The 26,206-nt window shown below is 43.1% G+C and overlaps 1 protein-coding gene across 1 annotated transcript in view; it reads right to left on the reverse strand.

Moving 5' to 3' along the window:
• Window positions 1-4,153: 4,153 nt before the first annotated feature.
• Window positions 4,154-26,206, reverse strand: part of stx1b (syntaxin 1B) — a 37,411-nt gene continuing 15,358 nt past the window's right edge. The window contains exons 4-10 of the mRNA XM_061973920.2: window positions 24,467-24,541; window positions 24,319-24,392; window positions 24,131-24,239; window positions 17,941-18,014; window positions 9,428-9,565; window positions 9,256-9,366; window positions 4,154-6,545 (exon numbers count right to left, since the gene is read on the reverse strand). Coding sequence (XP_061829904.1) covers window positions 6,465-6,545; window positions 9,256-9,366; window positions 9,428-9,565; window positions 17,941-18,014; window positions 24,131-24,239; window positions 24,319-24,392; window positions 24,467-24,541 — 662 coding nt within the window. The 3' untranslated portion in view covers window positions 4,154-6,464. The remainder of the gene's footprint in view (window positions 6,546-9,255; window positions 9,367-9,427; window positions 9,566-17,940; window positions 18,015-24,130; window positions 24,240-24,318; window positions 24,393-24,466; window positions 24,542-26,206) is intronic.

The following is a 26,206-nucleotide window of genomic DNA, read 5'->3' on the forward strand; positions in this document are numbered from 1 at the left end:
GTCATACGCAGCACCTTGACAAGTCCATCATTTAGGCTTCTGTTTGTTTGATAGTCTAGACAACAGTAATATATGTAGTTCTTTTATTGTTAGTATCATCAGTAGTTCTATTATTGTTAGTATCATCAGTAGTTCTTTTATTGTTAGTATCATCAGTAGTTCTAATAGTATTAGTAATCGCCGTCGGCATCCTTCCGTCTCGGGAGAAGATGAGGTAGATCCAGTGGAGAGAAGATAGGGTAGATCCAGTGGAGAGAAGATAGGGTATGGAGTGAGGAGTATGATATAACTTGGCATCAGCGACACCGCAGGAGTTGCCAGAATGATCTACAATGTCAAACCGCCTTCGGGACTCCGGCTCCTGATTTACTTTGGGGTTTTACTCCCTTAGCCTTACCCTCCTGTGGGGTTTTACTTCCTTAGCCTTACCCTCCTGTGGGGTTTTACTTCCTTAGCCTTACCCTCCTGTGGGGTTTTACTCCCTTAGTCTTACCCTCCAGTGGGGTTTACTCCCTTAGCCTTACCCTCCAGTGGGGGTTTACTCCCTTAGCCTTACACTCCAGTTGGGGTTTAATCCCTTAGCCTTACCCTATAGTTGGGGTTTACTCCCTTAGCCTTACCCTCCAGTAATGGTTTACTCCCTTAGCCTTACCCTCCAGTAATGGTTTACTCCCTTAGCCTTACCCTCCAGTAATGGTTTACTCCTTTAGCCTTACCCTCCAGTGGACTTTATTCCCTTAGCCTTACACTCCAGTTGGGGTTTAATCCCTTAGCCTTACCCTATAGTTGGGGTTTACTCCCGTAGCCTACCCTCCAGTAATGGTTTACTCCCTTAGCCTTACCCTCCATTGGGTTGACCACAAGGCAGCAATGGTTTTGAGGTTGGAGTTTTCCTTCTCCTAGATGGGCTGCCTTACCAGGTCTAGTAGTTCTATAATTGTTAGTAGTATTAGTAGATGTAGTAATAGTATTATTATTTAGTAGTTTTATTAGTAGTTCTATTATTGTTAGTAGTATTAATAGTTGTATTATTATTATTATTATTATTATTATTATTTAATAGTATTATTAGTAGCTATTTTATTATTGTTTGTAGTTGTAGTAATAGTATTATTATTTAATAGTATTATTAGTAGTTTTATTATTGTTAGTAGTATTAGTAGTTGTATTATTCTTATTATTTAATGGTATTATTAGTAGCTCTTGTATTATTGTTAGTAGTTGTAGTGATACTATTATTATTTAATAGTAGTATTAGTAGTTCTGTTATTATTAGGAGTAGTCTTCATAGTTGTATTATTATTATTATTACTATTATTATTATTTAATAGTATTATTTGTAGTTCTATAATTTTTAGTAGTATTAGTAGTTGTAGTATTATTATTATTATGTATTGTGTTATTAGTAGTTCTGTTAATATTAGGAGTAGTATTACTAATTATATTATTAGTATTATTTATAATTAATAGTATTATTAGTAGTTAGTTCTATAATAATTAGTAGTATTAGTAGTTGTAGTATTTGTATTATTTTTAACTGTATTATTAGTAGTTCTATTAGTAGTAGTTGTATTATTGGAAATACTAATATTATTTAGTAGTGTTATTAATAGTTCTATTATTATTGTTAGTAGTTGTAGTAATAGTATTATTATTTAATACTAATATTATTTAATAGTGTTATTAATAGTTCTATTATTATTGTTAGTAGTTGTAGTAATAGTATTATTATTTAATAGTAATATTAGTCGTTCTATTATTATTAGTAGTAGTAGTAGTAATACTACTAGTAGTAGTATTAATATTATTAATATTAGTACTTTTACTCTTAGTGTTTAATATTATTATTATAATGATTAGTAGTAGTATTATTAAAAATATTACACACAGTGTTTAATAGTATTATTATAATAATTAGTAGTAGTATTATTAGGAATATTACACACAGTGTTTAATAGTATTATTATAATGATTAGTAGTATTATTAGAAGTATTACATACAGTCTTTAATTGTATTATATTGATTGGTAGTGTCATTAGTAGTTAGATTATTATAGTTAGTAGTTGTTGTAATCATATTATTTAATAGTAGTATTAGTAGTTGTAGAATTATTATTATTTTAATTATTTTATAGTACTATTAGTAGTTTTATTATTATTGTTAGTAGTTGTAGTAATAGTATTATTATTATTATTTAATAATATTATTGGTAGTTCTGTTATTGGTAGGAGTAGTATTAGTAGTTGTATTTATATTATTATTATTATTTCATAGTATTATTTGTAGTTATATAATTGTTAGTTGTATTAGTAGTTGCAGTAATAGTATTATTATTTAGTATTAGTATAATGATTATTATTAGTATTATTGGAAATATTACACACGTTGTTTAATAGTATTAATACAATGATTAGTAGTAGTAGTATTAGAATTAGAAGCATTACACACAGTGTTTAATAGTATTATAATAATTAGTAGTAGTATTATTAGAAGTATTACACACAATGTTTAATAGTATTAATACAATGATTAGTAGTAGTAATATTAGAAGTATTACACACGGTGTTTAAAAGTATTATTATAATTATTATTAGTAGTCTTATTAGAAGTATTACGCACATTATTTAATAGTACTATTTAAATAATAGTTATTAGAAATATTACACATGATGTTTAATATTATTATCATGATTAATAGTAGTGTTAGTAGAAGTATTACACACAGTGTTTAATTGTATTATTATAATGATTAGTAGTAGTATTATTAGAAGTATTACATACGGTATTTAATAGTATTATTATGATGATTATAAGTAGCATTATTATTAGAAGTATTACACACAGTGTTTAATAGTAGTATCATGATTAGTAGTAGTGTTATTAGAAGTATTATACACAGTGTTTAATTGTATTATTATACTGATTATAAGGAGCATTATTATTAGAAGTATTACACATGCTATTTAATAGCATTATAATTATTAGTAGTAGTGTTACACACGTTGTTTAATAGTATTATTATAATTGATTAGTAGTAGTATTAGTAGAAGTATTACACACGGTGTTTAATAGTATTATTATAATGATTATAAGTAGTATTATTATTAGAAGTATTACTCACAGTGTTCAATAGTATTATTATGATTAGTAGCAGTATTATTAGAAGTATTACACACAGTGTTTACTAGTATTAGTATCATGAATAGTAGTAGTATTATTAAAAGTATTACACACTGTGTTTACTAGTATTAGTATCATGAATAGTAGCAGTATTATTAGAAGTATTACACACAGTGTTTACTAGTATTAGTATAATGAATAGTAGCAGTATTATTAGAAGTATTACACACAGTGTTTACTAGTATTAGTATAATGAATAGTAGCAGTATTATTAGAAGTATTACACACAGTGTTTACTAGTATTAGTATATTGAATAGTAGTAGTATTATTAGAAGTATTACACACGGTGTTTAATAGTAATATTAGGGTTAGTAGTAGTATTAAGGAGGTGTAGCTAGTGTGGGCAAACAGGAAGTGGACAAAGAGTCAACAGGAAGTGGACAAAGAGCAAACAGGAAGTGGACAAAGAGCAATCAGAAAGTGGACAAAAACAAACAGGAAGTGGACAAAGGCAAAGAGGAAGTGGACAAAGACAAACAGGAAGTGAACAATAACAAACAGGAAGTGGACAAAGGCAAACAAGAAGTGGACAGTGTCAAAGAGGAAGTGGACAATGACAAACAAGAAGTGGACAATAACAAACAGGAAGTGGACAAAGGCAAAGAGGAAATGGACAAAGGCAAACAGGAAGTGGAGACAGAGCAAACAGGAAGTGGAGACAGAGCAAACAGGAAGTGGAGATAGAGCAAACAGGAAGTGGACAAAGAACAAAAAGGAAATGGACAAAAGAAAACAGGAAGTGGAGACAGAGCAAACAGGAAGTGGAGACAGAGCAAACAGGAAGTGGACAAGGAGCAAACAGGAAGTGGAGACAGAGCAAACAGGAAGTGAACAAAGAGCAAAGAGGAAATGGACAAAGGCAAACAGGAAGTGGAGACAGAGCAAACAGGAAGTGGAGACAGAGCAAACAGGAAGTGGAGACAGAACAAACAGGAAGTGGAGACAGAGCAAACAGGAAGTGGAGACAGAGCAACACTGAACAATCCTTCTTTATTTCTTCATATTTGTGTAATATTTCCTCTGAAACAAAATGTCGGACACACTTATAAAAGACAGCTTCTGCATAGAGTTGTCGTCTTAAAGATCCAGGGGTCAAAGATGGGGGGGTACTGGCACGTCACAGGAACTAAACAGCCAACAGCAGAACGAGAGGGGGCGGGGCTGTCGCGAATGGTGGGCGTGTCTTAAGTGTGGGCGGGGACAGATGGCTTCACGTTACACGGCACACAAACACAAAAGAAACGGACACAAGTTGCGTTTCCTGGCAAAGTCGAAGAGGCTGTCCCCTATTGGCCAACGTCGGGTGGGCGGAGCTCTCGTGTCGTGTGGGTGGAGCTCCTGCATCTGGCCGCCTCGCCCGAGGGCGCCTCCGGTATTGCACGCTTTGTCAAGGTCGGCCTGTGGGAGGTGGAAGGGGCGGGGCCAGGAGATGGCGGGAAGCACTTTGACCAGAGCAGCCAGTGGGCGGAGCCTCACTTCCGGGGCGGAGAGGACAGCGTCAAGAGGGCGTCGACTTTGTCAGGAAGATAAACATGCAGGTGGTCTTTTTCTCCTATTTACAATAATTACATCATCGCTATAGCGACAAGTCTTTCCTATTGGCCACGTGCCCCCCCCCCCCCCCCCAGACTCCTCCCACGCAATACTGACTCCCAAGTTGTCACGGCAACCGTTTGGGAAATCGTTTCAGGAAGACAGAGAGCTTCGTCGTCGGGACTACAAAGATGGAGGAGCGCGTGCTAACGGCTAACGGCGGCTAATGGCGGCTCGCTGGTCTCCGGCGACTCGCTTCGCTTTGGTTTGCGTGGCCAACGTGAAAAGTGACTTGTGTCGCGGCGAGCGGGGGGGGGGGCGGGGCGTCGTGTGAAAAGAAGCGGGAACTAGCGTGCTAACGGAGTAAAGTGCGCAACATGGCGGCAGGCCAGGAGGCGGGGAAACATCTTCATGCAAACTCCACGACGCGTCGCATGCCAAATATCGGGACACGCGGGGGGGAGCGGAGCGGGGGGGCGGGGCTTATCCTCGCCGTCGTCTCGCCTAAAAACGTCAACACAGAAAAAGACAGGAATACTGGGACACGCCCCCTGCCTTCATGCCGCCATGTCTGCGTCTGGGGGGGGGGGGACGACGACGACGACGTCATCGCTTTGACGACGGCGACGTGGTCCGGACGGGCGGGGAGGCGGGGACAAGCGCACGTTTAGTTTCAACACAACACGACTTTGGTGGACGCCAAATGAAAAGGAAACGCTCTTTTTTTGTCACACGTCACGACACGACATCTAACGACTACACAACACGCACTACTTCAACAAGCCCACTTCCTGTTCGCGTCCGAGCCGCCACGCCGGATGTCAGCGGGACTCGCGCGCTTCCCGGCCGCAGTTATTGCTTGAACGCCGAGTGCACTTTGGGACGCGGCGGATGAACCCTCCCGTGGCAGAACGTAGGAGCAAGAAAGCTAACACACCACATGCAATGTTTGCTGGGGGAGGCTGCTCCACATCACATGACTCCAGGAGGGGGCGGAGCTCCCAGTGTGACACCACATCACATGACTCTAGGAGGGGGAGGAGCCTCTCCCGATTGGTAGCACCTGTGTCACCAAGACGACCACAAACACACTCGGCCAAAACGAGGGCTCAGGCGAACTCGACAGGAAGTCACACAAAAACAGCGGCAGCACAAAACCACAAAACGGGGAAAAGTCAATATGGCCGCGGCACTCGGGTGGGCGGGGCTAAAGTCAACTTGACGAGTCGCGCTTGTGTCTTAACTGCATAGATTGACTCTCGGTGGAGTTCCCACCCCCCCGCCCCCTGACTCCGCCCCTCCTGGCGGTCAAAGGTCACGTGGGGAGTGAGCGACCAATGAGGGGCGGGGTCAGGGCAAGGTCGGACCCGCCCTCCTAACGTGGGCAGGTGGGGGTGGGGCTCTTTCTGCGGGACGGCGTCCGGACACGCTCTCCTAGAACCGAGCGGGCGCTCGTCCCGCAGAAGCCCCGCCCAGCGGCACTCGCCGTCGCCGTCCTCCCGAAAAAGCAAAGTTAAAGAAGACAGAAAGAAAAAAAGCGTGCGTAGCTTCTAGGTTTACATCGATGCGTTTGCCGGAACCTTCCGTTTACACGGCGGTGCGTTTGAGGGGGTTTGATTTGTGGGAATGTTGGACCTCGGCCCACCCCAAGTGTGTCCCGTTTGCTGATTGGTTTTCTTCTTGCATTGGTGGTTCAAGTTTTTGGGCTTTTTCTTCCTCCGGCTGGCGGTCGTCACGGCGACAGGAAGCTCAGAAGCCCAGCGTCCCGCCGATGGTCGACGCCAAGACCACGCCCAGGATGACGCAGCAGATGATGATCATGATCTTCTTCTGCGGGACAAACACAGGAAGCACAGCGGTCACACGCCGGAAGGGTCTAGAGGAACCCAGTGGGACCCAGAAGGACCCAGAGGGACACATAAGGATCTAGAGGAACCCAGTAGGACCCAGAAGGATCCAGAGGGACCCAGAAAGATCTAGATGAACCCAGAAGGATCCAGAGGAACCCAGTGGGACCCAGAAGGATCCAGAGGGACCCAGAAGAAGCCATAGGGACCCAGAAGGATCTAGAGGAACCCAGTGGGACCCAGAAGGATCCAGAGGACCCGGCGGGACCCATAGGGACCAGGCGGGACCCAGGAGGATTCATAGGGACCCATAAGGATCTAGAGGAACCCAGTGGGACCCAGAAGGATCCAGAGAGACCCAGAAGAAGCCACAGGGACCCAGAAGGATCTAGAGGAACCCAGTGGGACCCAGAAGGATCCAGAGGGACCCAGAAGAATCGAGAGGGACCTAAAAGGAACCATAGGGATCTAGAGGAACCCAGTGGGACCCAGAAGGATCCAGAGGACCCGACAGGACCCAGAAGGAACCATAAGGACCCAGCAGGACCCAGAAAGATCCATAGGGACCCATAAGGATCTAGAGGAACCCAGTGGGACCCAGAGGGACCCAGAAGGAGCTATAGGGACCCAGAAGGATCTAGAGGAACCCAGTGGGACCCAAAAGGATCCAGAGGGACCCAGAAAGATCTAGATGAACCCAGTGGGACCCAGAAGGATCCAGAGGGACCCGGCGGGACCTAGGGCGACCCAGAACGATCCATAGGGACCCAGAAGGATCAAGAGGGACCTAAAAGGAACCATAGGGACCCAAAAGGATCTAGAGGAACCCAGTGGGACCCAGAAGGATCCAGAAGGAACCATAAGGACCCAGAAAGATCCATAGGGACCCATAAGGATCTAGAGGAACCCAGTGGGACCCAGAGGGACCCAGAAGGAGCTATAGGGACCCAGAAGGATCTAGAAGAACCCAGTGGGACCCAAAAGGATCCAGAGGGACCCAGAAAGATCTAGATGAACCCAGTGGGACCCAGAGGGATCCAGAGGGACCCGGCGGGACCTAGGGCGACCCAGAACGATCCATAGGGACCCAGAAGGATCTCGAGGAACCCAGTGGAACCCAGAAGGATCCAGAGAGACCCAGAAGAAGCCATAGGGACCCAGAAGGATCTAGAGGAACCCAGTGGGACCCAGAAGGAACCATAGGGACCCCGCGGGACCCAGGAGGATTCATAGGGACCCATAAAGATCTAAAGGAACCCAGTGGGACCCAGAAAGATCCAGAGGGACCCAGAAGGATCTAGAGGAACCCGGTGGATCCCAGAAGGATCGAGAGGGACTTAGAAGGATCCAGAGGACCCGGCAGGACCCAGAAGGAACCATAAGGACATAGCAGGACCCAGAAAGATCCATAGGGACCCAGAAGGATCCAGAGGGACCCAGAAGGAGCTATAGGGACCCAGAAGGATCTAGATGAACCCAGTGGGACCCAGAAGGATCGAGAGGGGCCCGGCGAAACCTAGGGTGACCCAGAACGATCCATAGGGACTCAGAAGGATCTAGATGAACCCAGTGGGACCCAGAAGGAGCCATAGGGACCCAGAAGGATCTAGATGAGCCCAGTAGAACCCAGAAGGATCCAGAGGGACCCGGCGGAGCCTAGGGCGACCCAGAACGATCCATAGGGACCCAGAAGGATCTAGAGGAACCCAGTGGGACCCAGAGGGACATGGCGGGACATAGGGGGACCCAGAAGGATCCATAGGGACCCAGAAGGATCTCGAGGAACCCAGTGGGACCCAGAAGGATCCAAAGGGACCCAGAAGGAACCATAGGGACCCAGATGAATCTATAGGAACCCAGTAACACCCGGAAGGATCCAGAGGGACCCAGAAGGATCTAGAGGGACCCGGAAAGATCCAGGGGAACCCGGAGGGACATAGGGGGACCCAGAAGGACCTAGAGTGACCCAGTGGTACCCAGAAGGATCCAGGGGAACCCGGCGGGACCGAGGGTGACCCTGAAGGATCCAGGAGGACCCGGAGGGACCCAGGAGAACCCAGAAGAACACGGAAGTATGCAGAAAGACCCAGAGGTGCTTGAAACCTGGCTGGATGCGGTGAAAAAATGGCGGCTCTTTTTGTGCTAAAAAGGTTGTAGTTGCTAACATAACAAATGACTACTTCTTGTGATAGCATGCTAGCTACGTCATTGGTTGAGATGTGATAGCATGCTAGCTAAGTCATTGGTTGAGATGTGATAGCATGCTAGCTAAGTCATTGGTTGAGATGTGATAGCATGCTAGCTAAGTCATTGGTTGAGATGTGATAGCATGCTAACTACGTCATTGGTTGAGATGTGATAGCATGCTAGCTACGTCATTGGTTGAGATGTGATAGCATGCTAACTACGTCATTGGTTGAGATGTGATAGCATGCTAGCTAAGTCATTGGTTGAGATGTGATAGCATGCTAACTACGTCATTGGTTGAGATGTGATAGCGTGCTAGCTACGTCATTGGTTGAGATGTGATAGCATGCTAGCTAAGTCATTGGTTGAGATGTGATAGCATGCTAACTACGTCATTGGTTGAGATGTGATAGCATGCTAGCTACGTCATTGGTTGAGATGTGATAGCATGCTAGCTAAGTCATTGGTTGAGATGTGCTAAGTCATTGGTCCTTGCTCCTGTTTACCTTGCGGGCTTGGCTCTGGTACTTGACGGCCTTCTTGGTGTCGGACACGGCTCGCTCCACGTAGTCCACCGAGTGTTCCACGTTGTACTCGATTCTGTCAATCATTTCGCCCTGGAAAGGTGGTGCACATGAGCGGGTGGACTGGGCCAATCAGAAGTCTGGGTGGGCGTACCTGACTCTCCACCAGCATGGCCATGTCCACGAACATGTCGTGGAGTTCGCGGATGCTGTTCTCCAACTTGATGATCTCCGTGTGTCGAGTCTCGATCTCGTTCAAAGCCTGCTTGGTCATCTGGGAGTCCATCTTGATCTGGGGTGCGGGGCAGTTCAGCCTCGTTAGGGTCTTGTCTGTCGGACCGGACGCGGGCCTTAAACCGTTCAAGTCTAGATGTGACCGATCTAAGGCTAGATGTGACCGATCTAAGGCTAGATGTGACTAATCTAAGTCTAAGACTAGGTCTGACCAATCTAAGTCTAAGACTAGGTTTGACCAATCTAAGTCTAAGACTAGATCTGACAAATCTAAGTCTAAAACTAGGTTTGATCAATCTAAGTCTAAGACTAGATGTGACCAATCTAAGTGTAAGACTAGATGTGACTAATCCAAGTCTAGGACTAGATCTGACCAATCTAAGTCTAGGACTAGATCTGACCAATCTAAGTCTAGGACTAGCTCTGACCAATTTAAGTCTAAGACTAGGTTTGACCAATCTAAGTCTAAGACTAGGTTTGACCAATCTAAGTCTAAGACTAGATCTGACAAATCTAAGTCTAAGACTAGATGTGACCGATCTAAGGCTAAGACTAGATGTGACCGATCTAAGTCTAAGACTAGATGTGACCGATCTAAGTCTAAGACTAGATGTGACCGATCTAAGTCTAAGACTAGATATGACCGATCTAAGTCTAAGACTAGATATGACCGATCTAAGTCTAAGACTAGATATGACCGATCTAAGTCTAAGACTGGCTGTGACCGATCTAAGTCTAAGACTAGATGTGACCAGTCTAAGTCCAAGACTAGATGTGACGGATCTAAGTCTAAGACTAGATGTGACCGATCTAAGTCTAAGACTAGATGTGACCAATCTAAGTCTAAGACTAGATGTGACCGATCTAAGACTAAGACTAGATCTGACCAATCTAAGTCTAAGTCAATCTAAGTCTGTAGTCCATGGACAGGTAAGACGATAACATTATTTGCTAGTCTGCACCTGTAGTCCATGGACAGGTAAGACAATAACAAAATTTGCTATTCTGTACCTGTAGTCCATGGACAGGTAAGACAATATCAACATTTGCTAGTCTGCACCTGTAGTCCATGGACAGGTAAGACAATTACATTATTTGCTAGTCTGCACCTGTAGTCCATGGACAGGTAAGACAATAACTACATTTGCTAGTCTGCACCTGTAGTCCATGGACAGGTAAGACAATATCAACATTTGCTAGTCTGCACCTGTAGTCCATGGACAGGTAAGACAATATCAACATTTGCTAGTCTGCACCTGTAGTCCATGGACAGGTAAGACAATATCAACATTTGCTAGTCTGCACCTGTAGTCCATGGACAGGTAAGACTATTACATTATTTGCTAGTCTGCACCTGTAGTCCATGGACAGGTAAGACAATAACAACATTTGCTAGTCTGCACCTGTAGTCCATGGACAGGTAAGACTATTACATTATTTGCTAGTCTGCACCTGTAGTCCATGGACAGGTAAGACAATTACATTATTTGCTAGTCTGCACCTGTAGTCCATGGACAGGAAAGACTATTACATTATTTGCTAGTCTGCACCTGTAGTCCATGGACAGGTAAGACTATTACATTATTTGCTAGTCTGCACCTGTAGTCCATGGACAGGTAAGACAATTACATTATTTGCTAGTCTGCACCTGTAGTCCATGGACAGGTAAGACAATATCAACATTTGCTAGTCTGCACCTGTAGTCCATGGACAGGTAAGACAATTACATTATTTGCTAGTCTGCACCTGTAGTCCATGGACAGGTAAGACAATTACATTATTTGCTAGTCTGTACCTGTAGTCCATGGACAGGTAAGACAATAACTACATTTGCTAGTCTGCACCTGTAGTCCATGGACAGGTAAGACAATATCAACATTTGCTAGTCTGCACCTGTAGTCCATGGACAGGTAAGACAATATCAACATTTGCTAGTCTGCACCTGTAGTCCATGGACAGGTAAGACAATATCAACATTTGCTAGTCTGCACCTGTAGTCCATGGACAGGTAAGACTATTACATTATTTGCTAGTCTGCACCTGTAGTCCATGGACAGGTAAGACAATAACAACATTTGCTAGTCTGCACCTGTAGTCCATGGACAGGTAAGACTATTACATTATTTGCTAGTCTGCACCTGTAGTCCATGGACAGGTAAGACAATTACATTATTTGCTAGTCTGCACCTGTAGTCCATGGACAGGTAAGACTATTACATTATTTGCTAGTCTGCACCTGTAGTCCATGGACAGGTAAGACTATTACATTATTTGCTAGTCTGCACCTGTAGTCCATGGACAGGTAAGACAATTACATTATTTGCTAGTCTGCACCTGTAGTTCATGGACAGGTAAGACTATTACATTATTTGCTAGTCTGCACCTGTAGTCCATGGACAGGTAAGACTATTACATTATTTGCTAGTCTGCACCTGTAGTCCATGGACAGGTAAGACTATTACATTATTTGCTAGTCTGCACCTGTAGTCCATGGACAGGTAAGACAATTACATTATTTGCTAGTCTGCACCTGTAGTCCATGGACAGGTAAGACAATAACAACATTTGCTAGTCTGCACCTGTAGTCCATGGACAGGTAAGACTATTACATTATTTGCTAGTCTGCACCTGTAGTCCATGGACAGGTAAGACTATTACATTATTTGCTAGTCTGCACCTGTAGTCCATGGACAGGTAAGACAATAACAACATTTGCTAGTCTGCACCTGTAGTCCATGGACAGGTAAGACTATTACATTATTTGCTAGTCTGCACCTGTAGTCCATGGACAGGTAAGACAATTACATTATTTGCTAGTCTGCACCTGTAGTTCATGGACAGGTAAGACTATTACATTATTTGCTAGTCTGCACCTGTAGTCCATGGACAGGTAAGACTATTACATTATTTGCTAGTCTGCACCTGTAGTCCATGGACAGGTAAGACTATTACATTATTTGCTAGTCTGCACCTGTAGTCCATGGACAGGTAAGACAATTACATTATTTGCTAGTCTGCACCTGTAGTCCATGGACAGGTAAGACAATAACAACATTTGCTAGTCTGCACCTGTAGTCCATGGACAGGTAAGACTATTACATTATTTGCTAGTCTGCACCTGTAGTCCATGGACAGGTAAGACTATTACATTATTTGCTAGTCTGCACCTGTAGTCCATGGACAGGTAAGACAATAACAACATTTGCTAGTCATTGACAAGTCATTGGTCATCTGTCATTGACAAGTCATTGGTCATTTGTCATTGACAAGTCATTGACGAGTCATTGACACGTCATTGGTCATCTGTCATTGACAAGTCATTGGTCATCTGTCATTGACAAGTCATTGACAAGTCATTGACAAGTCATTGGTCATCTGTCATTGACGAGTCATTGACAAGTCATTGGTTATCTGTTATTAACAAGTCATTGACAAGTCATTGGTCATCTGTCATTGACAAGTCATTGACAAGTCATTGGTCATCTGTCATTGACGAGTCATTGACAAGTCATTGGTCATCTGTCATTGACGAGTCATTGACACGTCATTGGTCATCTGTCATTGACGAGTCATTGACAAGTCATTGACAAATAATTGACAAATCGTTGGTCATCTGTCATTGACAAGTCATTGACAAGTCATTGGTCATCTGTCATTGACGAGTCATTGACAAGTCATTGACAAATAATTGACAAATCGTTGGTCATCTGTCATTGACAAGTCATTGACAAGTCATTGGTCATCTGTCATTGACGAGTCATTGACAAGTCATTGGTCATCTGTCATTGACGAGTCATTGACAAGTCATTGACAAATAATTGACAAATCGTTGGTCATCTGTCATTGACAAGTCATTGGTCATCTGTCATTGACAAGTCATTGACAAGTCATTGGTCATCTGTCATTGACAAGTCATTGACAAGTCATTGGTCATCTGTCATTGACAAGTCATTGGTCATCTGTCATTGACAAGTCATTGGTAATTTTTCATTGACAAGTCCATCACAAGTCACTGACAAGTCATTCATTATTGACAAGTGATTTAGAAGTCAATAGTCATTGACGTGATTGACATATCATTGATGATTGATTGGTAATAGACAAGTCATTAGTTATTGACAAGTCATTGATTATTGATAGGTCATTGATTATTGATAGGTCATTGACAAGTCATTGGTTATTGACAAATAATTGATTATTGATTGGTAATTGACAAGTCATTGGTCGTTGACAAGTCATTGATTATTAATAGGTAATTGACAAGTCATTGGTTATTGACAAATCATTGATTATCGACAAGTCATTGATTATTATTGGTCATTGACAAGTCATTGATTATTGATAGGTCATTGACAAGTCATTGGTTATTGACAAATCATTGATTATCGACAAGTCATTGATTATTAATAGGTCATTGACAAGTCATTGATTATTGATAGGTCATTGATATTGGTTATTAATAGGTCATTGACAAGTCATTGGTTATCGACAAATCATTGATTATTGATTGGTAATTGACAAGTTATTGGTCATTGACAAGGCATTGATTATTAATAGGTCATTGACAAGTCATTGGTTATTGACAAATCATTGTATATTGACAAGTCATTGATTATTAATAGGTAATTGACAAGTCATTGGTTATTGACAAATCATTGATTATTGACAAGTCATTTATTATTAACAGATCATTGACAAGTCATTGGTTACTGACAAGTCATTGATTATTAATAGGTAATTGACAAGTCACTGGTTATTGACAAATCATTGATTGACAAGTCATTGATTATTAATAGGTCATTGACAAGTCATTGATTATTGATAGGTCATTGACAAGTCAATGGTTATTAATAGGTCATTGACAAGTCATTGATTATTGATAGGTCATTGACAAGTCATTGTTTATTAATAGGTCATTGACAAGTCTTTGGTTATTGACAAGTCATTGGTTATTGATTGGTAATTGACAAGTCATTGGTCATTGACAAGTCATTGGTCATCTGTCATTGACAAGTCATTGGTCATCTGTCATTGATGAGTCATTGACAAGTCATTGGTCATCTGTCATTGACAAGTCATTGACAAGTCATTGGTCATCTGTCATTGACAAGTCATTGACAAGTCATTGGTCGTCTGTCATTGACGAGTCATTGACAAGTCATTGGTCATCTGTCATTGACAAGTCATTGACAAGTCATTGACAAATCATTGACAAGTCATTGGCAAGTCATTGGTCATCTGTCATTGACAAGACATTGACAAGTAATTGGTCATTGACAAGTCATTGACAAGTCATCGGTCATCTGTCATTGACAAGTCATTGGTAATTTTTCATTGACAAGTCCATCACAAGTCACTGACAAGTCATTCATTATTGACAAGTGATTTAGAAGTCAATAGTCATTGACGTGATTGACATATCATTGATGATTGATTGGTAATAGACAAGTCATTAGTTATTGACAAGTCATTGATTATTGATAGGTCATTGATTATTGATAGGTCATTGACAAGTCATTGGTTATTGACAAATAATTGATTATTGATTGGTAATTGACAAGTCATTGGTCGTTGACAAGTCATTGATTATTAATAGGTAATTGACAAGTCATTGGTTATTGACAAATCATTGATTATCGACAAGTCATTGATTATTATTGGTCATTGACAAGTCATTGATTATTGATAGGTCATTGACAAGTCATTGGTTATTGACAAATCATTGATTATCGACATGTCATTGATTATTAATAGGTCATTGACAAGTCATTGATTATTGATAGGTCATTGATATTGGTTATTAATAGGTCATTGACAAGTCATTGGTTATCGACAAATCATTGATTATTGATTGGTAATTGACAAGTTATTGGTCATTGACAAGGCATTGATTATTAATAGGTCATTGACAAGTCATTGGTTATTGACAAATCATTGTATATTGACAAGTCATTGATTATTAATAGGTAATTGACAAGTCATTGGTTATTGACAAATCATTGATTATTGACAAGTCATTTATTATTAACAGATCATTGACAAGTCATTGGTTACTGACAAGTCATTGATTATTAATAGGTAATTGACAAGTCACTGGTTATTGACAAATCATTGATTGACAAGTCATTGATTATTAATAGGTCATTGACAAGTCATTGATTATTGATAGGTCATTGACAAGTCAATGGTTATTAATAGGTCATTGACAAGTCATTGATTATTGATAGGTCATTGACAAGTCATTGTTTATTAATAGGTCATTGACAAGTCTTTGGTTATTGACAAGTCATTGGTTATTGATTGGTAATTGACAAGTCATTGGTCATTGACAAGTCATTGGTCATCTGTCATTGACAAGTCATTGGTCATCTGTCATTGATGAGTCATTGACAAGTCATTGGTCATCTGTCATTGACAAGTCATTGACAAGTCATTGGTCATCTGTCATTGACAAGTCATTGACAAGTCATTGGTCGTCTGTCATTGACGAGTCATTGACAAGTCATTGGTCATCTGTCATTGACAAGTCATTGACAAGTCATTGACAAATCATTGACAAGTCATTGGCAAGTCATTGGTCATCTGTCATTGACAAGACATTGACAAGTCATTGACAAGTCATCGGTCATCTGTCATTGACAAGTCATTGACAAGTAATTGGTCATTGACAAGTCATTGACAAGTCATCGGTCATCTGTCATTGACAAGTCATTGGTAATTTTTCATTGACAAGTCCATCACAAGTCACTGACAAGTCATTCATTATTGACAAGTGATTTAGAAGTCAATAGTCACTGACATGTGATTGACATATCATTGATGATTGATTGGTCAAGTCATTGATTTTTGACAAGTTATTGGGTATTGATTGGTCATTGACAAGTCATTGGGTATTGATTGGTCATTGACAAGTCATTCATTATTGATAGGTAATTGGTTATTGATAGGTCCTTGACAAGTCATTGGTTATTAATAGGTCATTGACAAGTCATTGGTTATTGATTGGCCATTGACAAGTCATTGGTTATTGATAGGTAATTGACAAGTCATTGGTTATTGATAGGTCCTTGACAAGTCATTGATTATGGATTAGTCATTGACAAGTCATTGGTGATTGATAGGTCAATGACAAGTCATTGGTTTTTGATTGGTCGTTGACAAGTCATTGGTTTTTGATTGGTCATTGACAAGTCATTGGTTATTAATAGGTAATTGACAAGTCATTGGTTATTGATTGGTCAATGTCAATTCATTGGTTATTAATAGGTCATTGACAAGTAATTGGTTATTAATAGGTCAATGACAAGTCATTAGTTATTGATATGTCATTGACAAGTCATTGGTTATTGATTGGTCAAAGACAGGTCATTGGTTGATAGGTCATTGACAAGTCATTGATTTTTGACAAGTCATTGGGTATTGATTGGTCATTGACAAGTCATTGGGTATTGATTGGTTATTGACAAGTCATTGGGTATTGATTGGTCATTGACAAGTCATTGGTTATTGATTGGTAATTGACAAGTCATTGATTTTTGACAAGTCATTGGGTATTGATTGGTCATTGACAAGTCATTGGGTATTGATTGGTCATTGACAAGTCATTGGGTATTGATTGGTTATTGACAAGTCATAGGTTATTGATTGGTCATTGACAAGTTATTGGTAATTGATTGGTCATTGACAAGTCATTGGTTATTGATAGATCATTGATGAGTCATTGGTTATTAGTAGGTCAATGACAAGTCATTGGTTATTGATTGGTCAAAGACAGGTCATTGGTTATTGATAGGTCATTGACAAGTCATTGGTTATTAATAGGTCATTGACAAGTCATTGATTTTTGACAAGTCATTGGGTATTGATTCGTCATTGACAAGTCATTGGTTATTGATTGGTCATTGACAAGTCATTGGTTATTAATAGGTCATTGACAAGTCATTGATTTTTGACAAGTCATTGGGTATTGATTGGTCATTGACAAGTCATTGGGTATTGATTGGTTATTGACAAGTCATTGGGTATTGATTGGTTATTGACAAGTCATTGGTTATTGATTGGTCATTGACAAGTCTGTATGAAGTCACTGGTGACCTTTGACCTGAAACTTACCAGAAGTGTTAAGCAATGTTTTCTCTGCGCTCCATTGGCTGAATGCACTGTGTGACATCATAGGGGGCGTGGCTTCAACCAGAAATCGTCAGCCCAGTGTGCACCAGGTCACGTGACCCTCCAGTCATGTGACCCCCCAGTCACATGACCTGGTCTTAGGGAGCTTTTTAAATGAAGGGGGCGGGTCAAACTGAGGTTGCCCCTTCAAATTAAAAGCTGGCGCGGCATCCTACCCTCTGGCGTCACGTGACACGGGCCGTATTCACTTGATGTGTCAGCGCACCCACGGCCAAGGTGAGCCAGCTCAGGTGCGGTGCTTACATCATCCGTGAAGATGGCCAGCTTGCCACTCTCCAACATGTCCTCCAGCTCCTCGTTGGTGGTGGTCCTTCCGGCTGCACGCACACACACACACACACACACACACACACACACGCACACACACACACACACACACACACACACACACACACACACACACACACACACACACACACACACACACACACACACACACACACACACAGGGTTAGCACACGCAGGCATCACGTTTTGTGTGTGTGTGTGTTCTTGTATTTCTACCCTTCTGGAGACATGAAGAAGGAAAAGTATCTTCCATATGAGGAGGTGTGAACAAGTGATGACATAAATCATGGTCCCAATAACATCGCATGTAACCTCTAAAGGCTTAGTGGCCACATGCGTGGACAGCACCGTTTAGCTCTTATTTCCAGAATGGTGTACACTACTGAATTGGGGTCTTATGGCCACTTATGTGGACACTTATACTGCCATCTGGTGGTGGCAGAAGAGTAAAACACACAATGGAATTTTGGGGAAAAAAGTGTAAAAATAAAAATGAGCATGAAGTACACGTTTGTTACTTATGGACTAAGTACATCATATCAAAAGATGATTTTTAGTTTTTATTCTAATTAGGGTCCAATAAGCCCAAATAGAAAAGAGAAATAAAAACAGCTTGGGCCTGAAGAGGTTAATAGACAATGTCTCATTAGCACCCCTGCTGGTGACATCTACCTAAATGAGGGTGGCCCCAAAAAGTAAGGATTTTTCAAATTGGTTTTAAAATTGCTCCCCCTCTGGTCAACATATGTAATAACAAGTGTGTGTAAGAAATTGAAATGCGCCCCCTTTGGACAAAAATTAATAATTACAAATTGTTTTATTTAATATGTATATAGACATATAAATTCTGACTTATCACAATATTGCCAATTTTTTTGTTGTTCTTGTAAAACTGTTTATTAGTAAAATGATGACTTTTGTCATAATTTTGATTATTATAATATTGCCACAATGTTTAAGTTTCCATCCATCCATCCATTTTATACCGCTTATTTCCTTCGGGGTGGCGGGGGGGGCGCTGGAGCCTATCTCAGCTAAGTTTTCTTATAAAATTGTGACTTTTGGTCAAGTACAATTCCGACTCCTTTTATAAAATTGTCAAAATGTTAAGCTTTTCTTGTAAAATTGCGACTATCCATCCATCCATCCATCTTCTTTCGCTTATCTGAGGTCGGGTCGCGGGGGCAGCAGCCTAAGCAGGGAAGCCCAGACTTCCCTCTCCCCAGCCACTTGGTCCAGCTCCTCCCGGGGGATCCCGAGGTGTTCCCAGGCCAGCCGGGAGAGATAGTCTTCCCAACGTGTCCTGGGTCTTCCCCGTGGCCTCCTACCGGTTGGACGTGTCCTAAACACCTCCCTAGGGAGACGTTCGGGTGGCATCCTGACCAGATGCCCGAACCACCTCATCTGGCTCCTCTCCATGTGGAGGAGCAGCGGCTTTACTTTGAGCTCCTCCCGGATGACAGAGCTTCTCACCCTATCTCTAAGGGAGAGACCCGCCACCCGGCGGAGGAAACTCATTTGGGCCGCTTGTACCCGTGATCTTGTCCTTTCGGTCATAACCCAAAGCTCATGACCATAGGTGAGGATGGGAACGTAGATCGACCGGTAAATTGAGAGCTTTGCCTTCCGGCTCAGCTCCTTCTTCACCACAACGGATTGATACAGCGTCCGCATTACTGAAGACGCCGCACCGATCCGCCTGTCGATCTCACAATCCACTCTTCCCTCACTCGTGAACAAGACTCCCAGGTACACTTGGGGCAAGATCTTCTCCCCAACCTTGAGATGGCACTCCACCCTTTTCCGGGCGAGAACCATGGACTCGGGCTTGGAGGTGCTAATTCTCATCCCAGTCGCTTCACACTCGGCTGCGAACCGATCCAGTGAGAGCTGAAGATCCTGGCCAGATGAAGCCATCAGGACCACATCATCTGCAAAAAGCAGAGACCTAATCCTGCAGCCACCAAACCAGATCCCCTCAACGCCCTGACTGCGCCTAGAAATTATGTCCATAAAAGTTAAGAACAGAATGGGTGACAAAGGGCAGCCTTGGCGGAGTCCAACCCTCACTGGAAACGTGTCCGACTTACTGCCGGCAATGCGGACCAAGCTCTGACACTGATCATACAGGGAGCGGACCGCCACAATCAGACAGTCCGATACCCCATACTCTCTGAGCACTCCCCACAGGACCTCCCGAGGGACACGGTCGAATGCCTTCTCCAAGTCCACAAAGCACATGTAGACTGGTTGGGCAAACTCCCATGCACCCTCAAGGACCCTGCCCAGAGTATAGAGCTGGTCCACAGTTCCACGACCAGGACCAAAACCACACTGTTCCTCCTGAATCCGAGGTTGGACTATCCGGCGTAGCCTCCTCTCCAGTACACCTGAATAGACCTTACCGGGAAGGCTGAGGAGTGTGATCCCACGATAGTTGGAACACACCCTCCGGTTCCCCTTCTTAAAGAGAGGAACCACCACCCCGGTCTGCCAATCCAGAGGTACCGCCCTCAATGTCCACGCGATGCTGCAGAGTCTTGTCAACCAAGACAGCCCCACAACATCCAGAGCCTTAAGGAACTCCGGGCGGTTCTCATCCACCCCCGGGGCCTTGCCACCGAGGAGCTTTTTAACTACCTCGGCAACTTCAGCCCCAGAATTAGGAGAGCCCACCACAGATTCCCCAAGCACTGCTTCCTCATAGGAGGACGTGTTGGTGGGATTGAGGTCTTCGAAGTATTCCCTCCACCAATCCACAACATCCGCAGTCGAGGTCAGCAGAACACCATCCGCACCATACACGGTGTTGATAGTGCACTGCTTCCCCTTCCTGAGGCGGCGGATGGTGGTCCAGAATCGCTTCGAAGCTGTCCGAAAGTCGTTTTCCATGCCTTCTCCCATGTCCGAGTTTTTGCCTACGCAACCGCTGAAGCCGCACACCGCCTGGCCTGTCGGTACCTGTCCGCTGCCTCAGGAGTCCTATGAGCCAAAAGAACTCGATAGGACTCTTTCTTCAGCTTGACAGCATCCCTCACCGCCGGTGTCCACCAACGTGTTCTAGGATTACCGCCACGACAGGCACCAACTACCTTGCGGCCACAGCTCCCATCAGCCGCCTCGACAATAGAGGTGCGGAACATGGTCCACTCGGACTCAATGTCCAGCACCTCCCTCGTGACATGTTCAAAGTTCTTCCGGAGGTGGGAATTGAAACTCTCTCTGACAGGAGACTCTGCCAGGCGTTCCCAGCAAACCCTCACAATGCGTTTGGGCCTGCCAGGTCTGTCCGGCATCCTCCCCCACCATCGCAGCCAACTCACCACCAGGTGGTGATCGGTAGAAAGCTCCGCCCCTCTCTTCACCCGAGTGTCCAAAACATGAGGCCGCAAATCCGATGACACAACTACAAAGTCGATCATGGAACTGCGGCCTAGGGTGTCCTGGTGCCAAGTGCACATATGGACAACCTTATGTTTGAACATGGTGTTTGTTATGGACAATCTGTGACGGGCACAAAAGTCAAATAACAGAACACCACTCGGGTTCAGATCCGGGCGGCCATTCTTCCCAATCACACCTCTCCAGGTTTCACTTTCGCTGCCAACATGAGCGTTGAAGTCCCCCAGTAGGACAAGAGGATCACCCGGGGGAGAACTCTCCAGTACTCCCTCCAGTGTATCCAAAAAGGGTGGGTACTCTGAGCTGCCGTTTGGTGCGTAAGCACAAACAACAGTCAGGACCCGCCCCCCCACCCGAAGGCGGAGGGAAGCTACCCTCTCGTCCACCGGGTTGAACTCCAACGTGCAGGCTCTGAGCCGGGGGGCAACAAGAATTGCTACCCCAGCCCGTCGCCTCTCACTGCCGGCAACGCCAGAGTAGAAGAGAGTCCAATTTTTTAGTTGTTGTAAAATTTTGAATTTTTTTGAGTAAAATTATGACTTTTGTCATCATTTTCCCAAGTAAAAAAGTTCTGATTATTATAATGTTGCCAACATTTTAAAGTTTTCTTATAAAATAGTGACTTTTGTCGAGTAAAATTACGACTCTTTTCATAAAATTGCCAACATTTTAGGCTTTTCTAGTAAAATTGCGACTGTTTATTGAGTAAAATTCCAACTTTGATCATAATATTGCACAAATTATATTTCTTGTGAAATTCCAACTCGTTTTTCACAACAAGCTTTTTTATATGTGCATAGTTTGTATTTATTATTCATGTTGTAAATACCAGAGGTGTGGACTCGAGTCACATGACTTGGACTCGAGTCAGACTCGAGTCATGAATTTGATGACTTTAGACTCGACTTGACAAAATGTAAAAAGACTTGCAACTCGACTTCGACTTTAACATCAATGACTTGTGACTTCACTTGGACTTGAGCCTTTTGAATTGACATGACTTGACATGACTTGCTACTTTCCCCAAAACCCAAAGATGAAAAAGTTATTCGGGAGCGCTCCGTATTTTTCATTGTGTACTTGTCTATCAGCGTTGCGTGTGTCAGCTGGTGTGCTCTCAGTACAACAGCCAATCAAATTAGATCTACTTTGTTTTCATCACACAGCATTCATCCAATCAAATTGCAGGAAGAAGACATGTCCAAACCACACGCCAGTGAACAAAAAATGATACCTAAAATAATTTTGTTTGGGTATAAAAATTACGAGGTGGTCGACACAAAACGGTTTGCAGTATGCAACACATGCGGTTCCAAAATGACTGATGGAGAGGCAACAACTTCCAACTTCGTCCGGCATTTGAAGTTGCACAAAGAAGGGTAAGTTTTGAATGTAAGATAACGTTTATTGGCTAAGTAACGTGACTTTTATTTGCTGTGTAGTTAAATCAGTGAGGCTGTAAACTCACTGCTAACGTTATAACGTTATTGCAAACACGGGAATCTGTTGCAGTTCACTACCTTATTCATACTTTTTGTTCAGTGATTTTTTTTTAAGCAGGGTTACGTTAGTCAATATATCACACGTAACGTTAGACGGCGGTCAGCAGCACCGCGTATTTTAGCCACCTAAAAAAAGACAAAAATAGTAAAATAAAGGTCAGTTAAAATGTATACTATATTATGAATATGTGTACCGTTTTAGCTAGCTTTCTGACATACTGTTGGTTGTTTACCTCAGTGGTCCCCAACCACCGGGCCACGGCCCGGTACTGGTCCGTGGATCGATTGGTATCGGGCCGCACAAGAAATAATTTTTTCTTTTTTTAATTAAATCAACATAAAAAACACAAGATACACTTACAAGTAGTGCACCAACCCAAAACAACTCTCTCCCCCCTTTTGTTCTGGGCATTGAACATGAAGACTCTTCCTTCACTGTTCCGAGTGGCCATGAGAGTCTTGGCAGTGCCTGCCTCCAGTGCTCCAGTGGAGCGAGTTTTCAGCCATGGTGGCATCATACTACGCCCCCATCGTGCACAAATGACTGACAGACTCTTGGCTAATTTGGTCTTTTGCAAATGCAATGCAGCATAGGGCCCTGACATATAAAAAGTACAACTTTTTTGTTATGTTCACGTATATGTCATGTTTTTTCAATGTTAACACTTTTGTACAAATAAGTACATTTGCACTTTATTTTTCAATGTGTTTGTTCTGTAAAGGAATGAGTTAATGTTTAAAATGACTGGTTAATAGTGCTATTATAAAGTGCAATGTCAGCACAATTTTCTTTCCTGCAATTTAAAATGCACTTGTTTTAATAAATAAATACAGCGTTTGAAAAGCATACACAATCTGTGTTAATATATTAGTCTGTGGTTAAAAGGACTTGAAAGGACTCGAAACTCAAAATGCAGGACTTAGGACTTGACTTGAGACTTTCCAGTCTTGACTTTGGACTTGACTCGGGGCTTGCCTGTCTTGACTCGGGACTTGACTCGGACTTGAGGGCAAAGACTTGAGACTTACTTGTGACTTGCAAAACAATGACTTGGTCCCACCTCTGGTAAATACACTTCTTTATATATCTAGAAAGGCTGCTCCTAAACAGGGAGCCATTTTTCTCACGTCTCAAGAAGGTAACAAATACAAGAGTGTGTGTGTGTGTGTGTGTGTGTGTGTGTGTGTGTGTGTGTGTGTGTGTGTGTGTGTGTGTGTGTGTGTGTGTGTGTGAGACTCACTGATCTCCAGCTGTCTCTGGATGCGGTCCTTGCAGCGGTCGCGGTACTTGGACTGCGTGGTGTTGTACTCCGTCATCACCTCCACAAACTTGCGGGACAGCGTGGAATGCTGCAGGACGACACACCTGGTCAGGTACGTGCACGCGCTCACCTGCTCGTGCACGTGCACCACCTCGGCGACAACTCACCTGCGTCTTGCGGATCCTGAGGTCCGCCGAAGATCTGTTGAGGCCTTCTTCCTGCTCGATGCTTTGCTCGATTGCTGCGGGAGGACAGGCGTGTGCTTTTATTGTGAAAAACCAAACACAGACTTGTCACTTCCCGGAGAGAAATTACCTTTTAGTTTTGAACGAACTTTATTGGCCGTCTTCTTGATGTCAGCTGTGAGATCCTCCAACTCCTGTTTGGTCTCTGCAAAGGTGACAATGCTTACTTCCTGTCGGTGTGGCATTAGCCACGTGCTAATTAGCATTAGCCACATGTTAATCAGCATTATACACGTGCTAATTAGCATTAGCCACATGCTAATTAGCATTAGCCACATGTTAATCAGCATTATACACGTGCTAATTAGCATTAGCCACATGCTAATTAGCATTAGCCACATGTTAATCAGCATTATACATGTGCTAATTAGCATTAGCCACATGCTAATTAGCATTAGCCACATGTTAATCAGCATTATACATGTGCTAATTAGCATAAGCCACACGAATGTGTATGTAAACAATTGGAAATAAACATTATTAAGCAGTGCTGTGTGTGTGTGTGTGTGTGTGTGTGTGTGTGTGTGTGTGTGTGTGCGTGTGTGTGTGTGTACGCTGCAGTCGTTGAGATTTATGACAACTGCAGAGCCGTTGAGACGCTGCAATCAGCGTTTTCTAACACCTTGATCGTTCTCTCCGTGCTTTGTTTGCATATCACCTGTATTTCACTTCCAGATTTTCAAAGTAAAACGTCTTTGATCTGGAAACATTGTTGATCGGCGAGAGGAGACACAAGCAAGTTTGACGGGAGCACTCCCTTGCGGCGGCAGAAGCAGACGACTCGCCAGGTCAGCATGCAGCATGCAAACGCAAAGATGGCGGACAGGAAGTGAGAGAGAAGGAATGACGGGAGAGAGAAAAAGAGGCGTGGTTACGCGGCAAGATGACGTGAGGACGAAAGAAAAGAAAAGAGGACAAGATGGCCGTCATGGAGGACCTGACTGGGCGCCGTCAAGCAGTCAGGAAGTGGACACGAGTGCGCCTGTCGTACTTGTCCTCCGCACCAGTCGGGAGAAACAGGAAGTGATGTGTGTGACGCCAAAACATGGAACACACAACCACCGGGACACGCTTTCTATGGTGGAGTGGACCACCAACACTTCTCACTCTCTTGGCAAGGGCTTTTTGCTGGGACACGGAGCAAAGACTTGGAGCAAAGACACGGAGCAAGGACACGGCCAAAAGACCCGGAGCAAGGACACGAAGCAAAGACACAGAGCGAGGACCCAGAGAAAGGACACGGAGAAAAGACACGGAGCAAAGACACGGAGTAAGGACACGGAGAAAAAGACCCGGAGCAAAGACACGAAGCGAGGACACACACAAAGGACAAGGAGAAAAGACACGGAGCAAGGACACGGAGTAATGACACGGAGCAAAGACTTGGAGCAAGGACATTTGAGAAAAGACACGGAGCAAGGACACAGAGAAAGGACACGGAGCAAAGACTTAAAGCAAAGACACGGCGCAAGGACACAGAGAAAGGACAGAGAGCAAAAGACCCGGAGCAAAGACACGGAGCAAGGACACAGAGAAAGGACACAAAGAAAAGACACGGAGCAAGGACACAGAGCAAAGACACGAGGTTATGACACGGAGCAAAGACTTAGAGCAAAGACACGGAGCAAGGACAAGGAGCAAGGACACGGCCAAAAGACCCGGAGCAAAGACACGGAGCGAGGACACAGAGAAAGGACACAGAGAAAAGACATGGAGCAAGGACACAGAGCAAAGACACGGAGCAAGGACACGGCCAAAAGACCTGGAGCAAAGACACGGAATGAGGACACAGAGAAAGGACACGGAGAAA

This window comes from Nerophis lumbriciformis, linkage group LG22, assembly GCF_033978685.3.
Source record: "Nerophis lumbriciformis linkage group LG22, RoL_Nlum_v2.1, whole genome shotgun sequence".
Lineage (NCBI taxonomy): Eukaryota > Metazoa > Chordata > Actinopteri > Syngnathiformes > Syngnathidae > Nerophis > Nerophis lumbriciformis.